At 39.5% G+C, this 12,500-nt stretch overlaps 1 protein-coding gene across 1 annotated transcript in view; it reads left to right on the forward strand.

Moving 5' to 3' along the window:
- The window catches only part of gys2 (glycogen synthase 2), a 19,423-nt gene that overhangs the window by 231 nt on the left and 6,692 nt on the right, over nt 1-12,500 (forward strand). The window contains exons 1-10 of the mRNA XM_060889657.1: nt 1-13; nt 2,760-2,941; nt 5,945-6,136; nt 6,363-6,548; nt 8,299-8,443; nt 8,790-8,907; nt 9,566-9,686; nt 10,494-10,600; nt 11,355-11,414; nt 12,041-12,119. The exon at nt 1-13 is cut by the window's left edge and continues 231 nt beyond it. Of these exons, the coding sequence (XP_060745640.1) occupies nt 1-13; nt 2,760-2,941; nt 5,945-6,136; nt 6,363-6,548; nt 8,299-8,443; nt 8,790-8,907; nt 9,566-9,686; nt 10,494-10,600; nt 11,355-11,414; nt 12,041-12,119 (1,203 nt within the window). The remainder of the gene's footprint in view (nt 14-2,759; nt 2,942-5,944; nt 6,137-6,362; nt 6,549-8,298; nt 8,444-8,789; nt 8,908-9,565; nt 9,687-10,493; nt 10,601-11,354; nt 11,415-12,040; nt 12,120-12,500) is intronic.

The raw sequence follows: 12,500 nt of genomic DNA on the forward strand, positions 1-12,500 counted from the left end.
ATCACCAACAAAGGTGAGAGTCAGTGGGACACTCACAATCCAGACTTTCAATCCGTTTCATCATTCAATCTGAGAAGGTGTTCAGGTGTTATAAGGTGTTATAGATGCAGAAGTCTTCGTTTCGTTTACAAATCCATTAGATTCAATGATAATGTCAACCTCTAGAATGTTCCGATGATTCACTCCTTTTTTCTTAATTAATTAAATATTTTCAGTTCATAATTTGGGTTGTATTGTATTGTACTTTAGTGACAATGATATTTGATAAGACACATCAATAATGGAATGAAAACGGAACGAGAGAACATGCTTTTCTTCTTCCTATGATCTTCAGAAAATTTGAATGCCTGTTGATCACATGACTAGTAACTAGAGATGTAAGTGGAGATGTTTTTAGAGCATTTTAATGATTATATTTAAAGGTAAATTGTAGCTAAGGAGCACAGGAACAGCCCAAAGCTGTAGACTTTGAAGGTTTTATTTTTAAGTGATTTATCTGAACTAAAAGTTGTTATGAAGGAAACTTCAGCTGAGTTTAAAGTATTTTATCTTTATCTTACATACAGATTTGTAAATGGAATATCAGTGGAAAACAAACATCACTCCAATCGTCAACCTTTTGTACTTTTTTATATTTAGATTATTATGTTCTCATAATACTAAATTCACTCAAAGAGCATAGAACTAATATCATTATTAGTAAAAGTGCAATACAATACAATAAGATGCCCTTACTATAGAATAAATGTGATAAAGTGTCCTGTAGGGTCCTCCAGTAATAGATAATTTCATGTCATGCCCTCAATTTTGCCCCTACAGAATATTGCCCCTATAGAATGTGATATTGTGCCCTTTAGGGTACCCCTACATTATATAATGTGATATCTTGCCCTCTAGGCTGCCTCTACAGTTTATAATGTGATATTTACATTTAGCAGACCTCCTTATCCAGAGTGACTTACATTTTATCTCAATTTATACAATTGAGCAATTTAGGGTTAAGGGCCTTGCTCAGGGGCCCAGCAGTGTCAACTTGATGGGCCTGGGATTCGAATTCATGACCTTCCGATCAGTAGTTCAACACCTTAACCACTGAGCTACCACATCCCTGATATCATGCCCTCTAGGGTGCCCCTACAGTATATAAGGTGATATAGTGCCCTCTAGGGTGCCTCTGCAGTTTATAATGTGATACCGTGCCCTCTAGGGTGCCTCTACAGTATATAAGGTAATATGGTGCCCTCTAGGGTACCCCTACATTATATAATGTGATATCATGCCCTCTAGGGTGTCTCCAGTTTATAATGTGATATTTACATTTAGCAGACCTCCTTATCCAGAGTGACTTACATTTTATCTCAATTTATACAATTGAGCAATTGAGGTTAAGGGCCTTGCTCAGGGGCCCAGCAGTGTCAGCTTGATGGGCCTGTGATTCGAATTCATGACCTTCCGATCAGTAGTTCAACACCTTAACCACTGAGATACCACATCCCTGATATCATGCCCTCTAGGGTGCCCCTACAGTATATAAGGTGATATAGTGCCCTCTAGGGTGCCTCTACAGTTTATAATGTGATATCATGCCCTCTAGGGTGCCCCTATATTATACAAGGTGATATAGTGCCCTCTAGGGTGCCTCTACAGTTTATAATGTGATATCATGTCCTCTAGGGTGCCCCAACAGTATATAATGTTATATAGTGCCCTCTAGGGTGCCTCTACAGTATATAAGGTGATATAGTGGCCTCTAGGGTGTCTCTATAGTTTATAATGTAATACTGTGCCCTCTAGGGTGTCTTCTAGGGTGCCCCTACAGTATATAATGTGATATAGTGCCCTCTAGAGTGCCCCTTATAGTAGATTATGTAATATAGTGCCCTCTAGGGTGCCCCAATAGTACATAATGTGATATTGTGCCCACTATGGTGCCCCTTATAGCATATAATGTAATATCATGCCCTCTAGTGTGCCCTGTAGGGTTCCACCACAATATATAATGTGATAGTGCCCTCTAGGGTGCTCCTACAAAATAATGTGATTATAGTGCCCTAGATAAAATTTGATATTCTTCCTTTAAGGGTGCCTGTGCAGTTTATTATGTGATATAGTGCCCTCTAGGGTGTCCCTACAGTATATAATGTGATATAGTGCCCTCTTGGGTGCCCCTACAGTATATAATGTGGGATGTAGGATGTGGTAGCTCAGTGGTTAGGGTTTTGACTACTGATCGGAAGGTCATTGGTTCGAATACCAGGTCCACCAAGTTGCCACTGCAGGGCAGTCCAAGGCCCTTAACCCTCAAATGTATAAACTGAAAAAAATGTAAGTCACTCTGGATAAGTGTCTGCTAAATGCTGTAAATGTGATGCGATAAAGTGCCCTCTAGGGTGCCCTTACAGTATATAATGTGATATATTGCCCTCTAGGCTTCCCCTACAGTATATAATGCGATAAAGTGCCCTCTACGGTGTCCCCACAGTATGTAATGTGATATAGTGCCCTTTATGTGATATTGAGTACAATTAATAATGTGGTAACAAGTCTAATAGGTAGTGTCCTTGTAATTGTTTTACCCCCTGCCCCTCAGGGAGCCTTTGTATGCTCCTGCACAAAATGAAACTTCATAGGCAAAATATTGCCTAATCTCAGATTTATTCAGTCTTCTCTATTTGACTACAAAGGTTTTTGCTCCCCCACATGAAGCATTGACTGAATCTCTTCTCCTTCTCTTCTTCGTTCCTCTTCCTCTTCTCCAGTGGGGGGAATTTACACCGTCATCCAGACCAAAGCTAAAATCACAGTGGATGAGTGGGGTGAGAACTTCTTCATGATGGGCCCTTATTACGAACACAACTTCAAGACACAGGTGGAGAAGTGTGAACCTACTAACCCTGCCGTGAAGGCAGCCTTGGAGGCCATCACCAACAACGGCTGCCAGGTAGATCATGTTAAATCCACAAGGGGGCTTCAAAGGGTGGGGTAGTTATGTTGATTTCAAAGAAATAATCTCCTTACATTTTTACTTAGATCTTCAAAGTACTTGTTAAACTTTCTGATCCAGCCAATCACAGGCCACTGTATATCTAACAACTGAGCTTGAGTTTAGCATCCAATTATTTCAGTTTAGCATCCGATCGCTTCCATTCAATATCTGATTACTTTAGTTTAACATCTGATCACATCAGATTAGCATCTGATCACCTCAGTATAGTATCTGATCACCTCAGTATAGCATCTGATCACCTCAGTTTAGCATCTGATCACCTCAGTATAGTATCTGATCACCTCAGTATAGCATCAGATCACCTCAGTATAGCATCTGATCACCTCAGTTTAGCATCTGATCACCTCAGTATAGTATCTGATCACCTCAGTATAGTATCTGATCACCTCAGTTTAGCATCTGATCACCTCAGTATAGCATCTGATCACCTCAGTTTAGCATCTGATCACCTCAGTATAGTATCTGATCACCTCAGTATAGCATCTGATCACCTCAGTATAGCATCTGATCACCTCAGTTTAGCATCTGATCACCTCAGTATAGTATCTGATCACCTCAGTATAGCATCTGATCACCTCAGTATAGCATCTGATCACCTCAGTATAGCATCTGATCACCTCAGTTTAGCATCTGATCACCTCAGTATAGCATCTGATCACCTCAGTATAGCATCTGATCACCTCAGTTTAGCATCTGATCACCTCAGTTTAGCATCTGATCACCTCAGTATAGCATCTGATCACCTCAGTTTAGCATCTGATCACCTCAGTTTAGCATCTGATCACCTCAGTATAGCATCTGATCATCTCAGTTTAGCCACTGATCATTTCAGCATCTGATTACTTTAGTCCAGCATCAGATCCCTTTATGATCCGATTACTTCAGACCAGCATCCAATCCCTTTAGCATTTGATAACTTTGGTCCAGCATCAGATCCCTTTACGATCCGATTACTTCAGTTCAAGATCCAATCTCTTTAGCATCTGATCACTTCAGTCCAGCATCAGATCCCTTTTTGATCCGATTACTTCTCATCATCCGATCCCTTTAGCATCTGATCATTTCAGTTCAGCAACCAATCTCTTTAGCATTTGATCATCTCAGTTCCGTATCTGATTACTTCAGCTCAAAATCCAATCTAATTCCTTTAGCATCTGACTACTTCAGCTCAACATCTGATCTGATCTGTTAAGCATCTAAGTCAGCAACAACATGTGAATAGCAACACATTTACAGGCAAAACGATGTAGTTCCTTTAAAACTAAAACACTTACAGTTGAAGAGAAACAATAAAAGTTGGTTTACACATAAAAACTTGAGTGTTTTGAGTTTGACGCAGAGTCTGAGTTTGACGCAGAGTCTATATGTTCACTTGTTTGAAGGGAAGTCGTGGCCTAATGGTTAGAGAGTTTGACTCCTAACCCTAAGGTTGTGGGTTCGAGTCTTGGGCCAGCAATACCACGATTGAGGTGCCCTTGAGCAAGGCACAGAACCCCCTCAACTGCTCCCTGGGTGCCGCAGCATAAATGGCTGCCCACTGCTCTTTGTGTGTGTTCACGGTGTGTGTGTTCACTGCTGTGTGTGTGCACTTTGGATGGGAGAACGAATTCTGAGTATGGGTCATCATACTTAGCTGTATGTCACTTCACTTGAGTGTATTTTCACTCTGATTCAACTCCTTAATACATATAGACATATAGAAATAAATCTCCAGAAGTCTGAAGCTGTATTAAGAGTGTTTGAATTTGTGCAGATGTCATTGGACGGTGACTGATTTTGTTTTGCTTGTAAACGAGCGATTTTGACATCACAAGCCAGAAGATGGTGCTGATAGACCTTGACAATCACAGACTGCTTTCACAGAGAGAGAGAGAGAGAGAGAGAGAGAGAGAGAGAGAGAGAGAGAGAGAGAGAGAATTGAATTAAGCTGTTGCCTGTTGATAGAGAAATGGATATGGAGAAATGTGTGTGTGTGTGACAGTGTTGTAACGTAACAGAGTACAAATACTTCGTTACTGTACTTAAGTAGAAATGTCACGCATCTGTACTTTACTTCGCTATTTAAATTTATGTCAACTTTCACTTTTACTCCACTACATTTCCTAGATAAATGGATACTTTTATTCCCGATATGTTTCCATAAAATCAGAAGAAATGTGTGTGACTGCAATAATGGAGGTTTGGTGAATCACTGCTCCTAGATTACATTACGCTCCTCACGCTCTACGGAGAAGCACAGGGACACACAGCGTGCACGCGCAGTCAGAGCTGGAGGCGTTTATCTATAACGTTAATCGGCGGAAAGCCGCAAAGACGGCAACCAAAAGCAGTGAAATGTCACTATTCTTATTACCAGAGTTGTAGCACAAACAAAATATTAATGCAAACAATCCATTTAGTACTAAATAAAAATAACATTTATTGATTTGTTCTTTGTCTTGTGAATATTTATTTATTAATGACTGCATTCATTGGACACACTGTTTGTAGAGAATACACACATACATGAACTGATCTGATTCAAGACTGACATCATTACATCATGCATAAAATTTTGGTGTCCACTTTTGCCATTTAATAATACCATAACTTTTGGCTTACTATGTAGTCATATAATATACAATATAAAACTCTTCTTGTTTTAAATTCTCACTGAGGACTAAAACCCCCTAAAGATGAGACCCTAGAACCGCCCCTGATCTTATGCCTACAGAAAATCACTGAAATTTGACTTTTTACTTTTACTTCAAATACTTAAGTACATTAAATATCAGAAAATGACTTTTGATACTTAAGTACAGTAAATATCAGATACTTTATGACTTTTACTTGAGTAATATTCTAAAAGGTAACTTTCACTTCTACCAAAGTCTTTTTCTAGTACTTTTACTCAAGTATTGATTTCTAATACTTTATACAACACTGGTGTGTGTGTAGGTGCACTTTGGTCGGTGGCTTATAGAAGGCAGTCCATACGTGATCCTGTTTGACATCGGAGCCGCTGCCTGGAACCTGGACCGCTGGAAGGGAGACCTATGGGACACTTGTAGCATCGGGCTGCCTTATCACGACCGAGAGGCCAACGACTCGCTCATCTTCGGATCACTCGTCGCCTGGTTCTTTAAAGAGGTAAACACACCTCTGTTAAAAAAAAAAATGAAAACAACAAAAAACACCTTCTCACTTCAGTCATGGTTGCAGTGGATTCGGAGTTTATCGTGGAAACAAGTGAATGTGAGACTAGACAACCCCCTGACTGTGATGTCAGTCCATTACAGATAAACACACAAGCACACACACACACACACACACACACACACACTGTGTAAACCCTGATATCTGTCTGTGTGTGTAGTTAACAGATCGTCTTCAGGACAAACTCAAAGTAATGGCTCATTTTCACGAGTGGCAGTCAGGAGCAGGTCTGGTGCTCAGTCGCTCCCGTAATATCCCCCTGGCCACCATGTTTACTACACACGCTACACTTCTGGGCCGCTATCTGTGTGCTGGGAATGTGGACTTCTACAACAACCTGAATAAGGTCAGGTCAAGTGCTAACACACACATACACACACACACACACACACACACAAACACATTTTCGATTGGCTTCAAAATGTATCTTGGTTTATCATTTGATAGACTAGTCCTACCAGATTTAATAGTGATAGTTTCACCAGATTGTGGTCACCTATTTTGTGTTAGTTTTACCAGATTGTGGTCACCTGTTTTGTGTTAGTTTTACCAGATTGTGGTCACCTGTTTTGTGTTAGTTTTTCCTGATTGTTGTCACCTGTTTTGTGTTAGTTTTTCCAGATTGTGGTCAGCTGTTTTGTGTTAGTTTTACCAGATTGTGGTCACCTGTTTTTTAGTTCTACCTGATTGTGGCCACCTGTTTTTTAGTTCTACCTGATTTGACCTGTTTTGTGTCAGCTCCATCAGATTTGGTTCACCTGTATGGTGTGAGTTCTACCTGATTGTGTTAATCTGTTGTTTAGTTTCACCTGATTTGTATTAGTTATTGAATAGTTTGCAAAGTGTGTCTTGGTTTCGTGTACTTCCTGGATGATTTCGATTCATTGTTGAACATCATGGACGTCACCATTTCACAAGTACAATCAATTGTGCTGAAACTCTGACATTTATCCATCCGTCTGTGTGAAAGGAGAGTAACCTGCTCAGTTAAACACTTATTATTCCACAGTAAAAGGAGAAGCTGTACTTGGTTATGTAGTGATAATTGGGCTGTATAAGGTCATCAGTTGCTAAAGGCCATGCGATTTGGCCGAAGGCTAATTGACGGCGTGTTTATGATTGGGAAATGGATTCTCCGTCTGTAGCCCCTAAAGAGGCAAATAGAACACAGATTGGAATGAAGGAAACATGAACACGTCTCTCCTTTTATTCATTCCTGCATGGATAAATGTTCACAGCTAACATTTTGTGGTTAGCTCGACCTAAGAAACCAACTCTAAATGGACCCTACAATTTATTTATTTCAGATCTAAAATTTAGGAGCTCTATTAAAAAAATGTCCTAGCATATTTTTAGAATTTATTCATCCTGGTTCGCCGGCATTTCTGAGCTCCTTCGCTAGCGCAGAATTTCAATCCGATTAAATTAGCGTCTGTTCTTTTTATTCATTTCTGGTAACTCTTTGTATGAGTAACAGAGGTAGGAGTAAGTCACACACGTGCAAGTCACAAGTAAGTCTCAAGTCATGAATGTCAAGTCAAAGTCAAGTCTCAAATTTGCGACTTAAGTCTGACTCGAGTCAAGTCACATGACTCAAGTCCCCCATCTCTGATGAGTAGCGTTCTGTTGTCATAGTTACATCGAATCTCAATTTTTTGTGTTTTTGTCACAACTGTAACAGTCTCGGCTCCACATGGGGTCATAAACCCTATTTTCCGAACCCATGGGTTAGTTATTCTGAAGTTACAATAAAAACTTTACAACTTTACGAAAAAAGCTTTTTAAAAAAACTTTAATCTGTCACATTTATCTGGATCTTCTGAGAAAGCTTTTTTTTTTATAATAATAACAACCTTGTATAAATCTTTGTGTAAATCTTTGTGTAAATCTTTGTATAATCATAACCTTTTTGTACTTGTTGCAATATGTCTTATGTTCTGTAAAGCTGCTCTGAGACCACTGTTAGTAACAGTAACACAAAAAAGTAACACAAAAAACATTGATATTATGGTGACGGGATTCTTAAAGTAAGGAGATGTTTATTTCACATTTATGGAAGGATTTTGTGTGTGTGTGTGCGTGTGTGTGTGTGTCAGTTTGATATAGACCGGGAAGCAGGAGAGAGGCAGATCTACCACCGCTACTGTCTGGAGAGAGCTGCAGTACACTGCTCGCACGTTTTCACCACCGTCTCTAACATCACAGCCGTGGAGGCCGACCACATGCTGCACAGGAAACCCGGTGGGTCCGAACACCACTGTGACGAGAAACAGACTCTTTGTTTAGCAGCTCTTTGTTTTTAAAAATGCAGTTACACAGAAAGGACAAAGCGTAAAATAAAAAAAAACTGGCTGAGCTGAAAATGTCTAAGTGTGAAATAAATGTCTAAAGAACTTTACTTTACCCATCGACGATTACACGTTTGTGTATGTAGAGCATGTACGAGTCTCTGTGAAGGAACGGTTACTATGGAAACTAATAAATCCCGTTATTTCAGAGTTCGGCATCGCTGTGATATCAGATTAATTAGAGGTATTTATCCATAACGTCTGGACCGATGTGATTTTATTGTTGTCTCGACTCTCAGATGTGGTCACACCGAACGGTCTAAATGTGAAGAAGTTTTCGGCTATGCACGAGTTTCAGAACCTGCACTCGCTGAACAAACTGAAGATCCAGGAGTTTGTGAGAGGACACTTCTACGGGTAAAGACTTTATAATGAACATAATTAAAGATCTTCCACAGCATCCGAGATTTATATCATAATGAAGTACAGTTTGTAGTTAAAATGTCTTTCACTGACACATCTGTCTAAAAAAAAGCAGCTCATGTTTATCTTCAGCACTAAAACACTGAAGTGTAAGATTATCAGCAGAGGGACAAACACACGTCTAAAACACACCGAAAGGATTCCTGACTCATTTTAGACCAGACTCACAGATACAACCTCAGACGCTTATTTCTACTGATTAAAATGTCTTGTAAGTCCATTTCCATTAAATACGCAATAATAAAAATATTCCACAAAAATTTCACGCGTCTGCATGACAATCGTTCCGTCACTGATCTGTAATTATATCTGATATATTTCTATTTTCTAGATTCTTTCGTTTGATTTTTTTTTTGACATAGACATTAGGAAAAAATCTTCTACAGTTTTTCATGTGACCAATAAAATGCGAATTCTATTTAACACGTTAGTGTTTCTAAGCTTTGAATCCAGACGTGTCCAAGTTCAGTATGAATTCCTGAATCATTACTTATTTTTATTTCTCAGTGTAGAAATGTGTGAGGGTTAAAAATCATGCTGTCGAAGCTGAAGGTTCTTGGTGCTGATGAGTTTTTGATCTCTTCCCATAAAGACATCTGGACTTCAATCTGGAGAAAACGCTGTACTTCTTCATCGCAGGCCGTTACGAGTTTTCCAACAAAGGAGCCGATATCTTCCTGGAAGCTCTGTCCAGGCTAAATTACCTGCTTCGGGTAAAGCTAGTGTCCTTTTTCTCAAAGTGACGTGACATACGGCTAAGTACGGTGACCCATACTCAGAATTTGTTCTCTGCATTTAACCCATCCAAAGTGCAAACACACACAGCAGTGAACACACACACACCGTGAATACACACCCGGAGCAGTGGGCAGCCATTTATGCTGCGGCGCCCGGGGAGCAGTTGGGGGGTGGGGGGTGGGGGGTGGCTGTCGGTGCCTTGCTCAAGGGCACCTCAGTCGTGGTATTGCCGGCCCGAGCCTCGAACCCACAACCTTAGGGTTAGGAGTCAGACTCTCTAACCATTAGGCCACGACTTCTTTAATAACTGTAGTAACTTTAATGATTAACTCACTGCATTTCTTTTTACAAATCATGTTCAGGTTTTACATTTATGCCAGATTCATTTATTTCTTTCTTTCTTTATTTATTTGTTTGTTTATATTATTTATTTGTATGTTTGTTTTGATAATTTTTTTCTCGTGTCACATACAGACCACAGCCTTTCAGTAAGAACTTACTCAAAAAAAAGAAAAAGTGGGATAGAAAATGCGGACTCTTCTTTCCCAACACTTCTGTTGTGTATCTCGAGAAACATTGCAGCTCAGCTTTAGATAACACCTCCACCTTTCCAGGTTTAGATAACACCTCCACCTCTCCACCTTTTAGATAACACCTCCACCAGATAGTCTCCACCTTTTCTCGACATTTTACAGTAAAAATGAAATCACGATGCACTGTTTATGGTGCAGAAAGGAAGTACAATCGTTTTCTTTCTGCGTCTGATTTGTGTGTTCCATCAGGTCCATAAGAGCGACGTGACGGTGGTGGTTTTCTTCATCATGCCGGCTAAGACCAATAACTTCAACGTGGAGAGTCTGAAAGGGCAAGCCGTGCGAAAGCAGCTGTGGTGTGTCATCACACGTGGGGTTAACGATCTGTGCAAAATGGACTGTAGCTAATCCCAGATTAGTGTTCTGAGGGAATCTGTGTTCTCCTAAAGCTCGTAAATATCCGCCTTGCCATCATCAGACAGGCCGTTGATCACGTAAACAATCAGACTCATATCTCAGCTTGTATGGAATTAAACCTTGTAGCTGATTATTTTTTATTTATTCTTGTACTGTAACAGCGAGTGTTGTGTTCCTCTGACACCACAGCGGCAGTTTCTTATTTATTAAAATAAGTACTAAAACATTTGCATGTGCGTTACGGATTCCTGTGAATGTGTTGTTGCTATAGAAACAGTAGTATAACTATATTATTAGGATATATAAAATGTTTGTGGTGATGTTTTGTTCTGATTTATAACAACACAGATTATTCAGGATCATTTATTTATGTATTTGTATACAGTTGATTTTAATTGTATATTTAACCTGTTGGCTGCGTCTCGATCCGCTCCTTGTTCACTACTCAGGGCTCTGATCAGGATGTACCACAAAAACCAGGGAGCGTCGATGCTCATAAACTAACCTCTACATGACCTCATGTTTATCAGTGCACCAGTGTGTATGTACACTATACACTGATTCACTACCTAGGGAGCTAGAGAGCGGATTGAGACGCAGCCTTTGTATAATAAACAGCTATATTAAGCAGAAACGGGATGCTGATTGTGATGAAACTTCTCCGAGGTGTCAGTAACGTCTCGTTTCCTGCAGGGACACTGCGCAGTCGGTGAAGGAGAAGTTTGGCAAGCGCTTGTATGAGGCGTTGTTAAGGTGAGTCATGAGCGACTCCATGATTGTGGCCCTGCTGCTGTTTTTCCATTCACACATCTGTATATAAAGACAATTAAAAGTGTAAACTGATCTCCGAACGTGACACTATCACCTAGGAAACCACACTGATCTCACTTTTATTCATATTTACTTTAAATATAAGAACTGAAATGATAAGAAAATCCCATTATCTCTTTAATAAAGCCTGAATCTCAGACTCTGTTATTATTAGGTATCACATTCACCTCTGTGTAGTGATTGGAAATGAAAAAGAAACAGAAATAAAATGTCTGTGGAGTCTTTGCCTGAGACTGTTTGCAAACCATGAAATAAATACTTTCTTAGATTCGTAATTTAATTAAAGATGAAGGTTTAAGAGTTAGTATGTCGACATATCAGCGTGAGGTTCTGACCTTCTCATGGTTTTGTGGTGTTGATGTTTCAGACACGTGTTAATGCCGAGTGATGTTGATGGTGGTGACGATGATGATGTGTTAATTGTTAAAATATTTACAGCAGCACGGTGTGATGTCACAGAGTCGGTCCCACACACCCCGAGGATATGAAGCATCCCTGTAAACACTGATTTGTGTGTGTGTGTGTTTGTGTGTGTGTGTGTGTTTCAGTGGTGAGATCCCAGACATGAGCAAAATCTTAGACAAAGACGACTTCACAATAATGAAGAGGGCCATTTACGCAACGCAGGTCAGAGCAAGCTCATTACATGCTCCTTTAATGCTCAGGTTTTACATTTATACTAGATTTTTTACATTTATTTATTTGTTTGTTTGTTTGTTTGTTTGTTTATCTTTATTTATCTTATCTGGGTCACATACAGACGACAGAAATAAAATCCAGACTCATGAAGCTTTATCAGTCCTTGTGCAGTTATTAGCGATACCATGGAGCGTAAAACACACAGATGGATAAAATGAACTGTACATTATCTATAACATCTCATTATATATAACATCTGTACATTATCTATAACATCTCATTATATATAACATCTGTACATTATCTATAACATCTCATTATATATATATCATCTGTACATTATCTATAACATCTCATTATATATAACAT

The sequence above is a fragment of the Tachysurus vachellii genome, chromosome 16, assembly GCF_030014155.1.
Source record: "Tachysurus vachellii isolate PV-2020 chromosome 16, HZAU_Pvac_v1, whole genome shotgun sequence".
Classification (NCBI taxonomy): domain Eukaryota; kingdom Metazoa; phylum Chordata; class Actinopteri; order Siluriformes; family Bagridae; genus Tachysurus; species Tachysurus vachellii.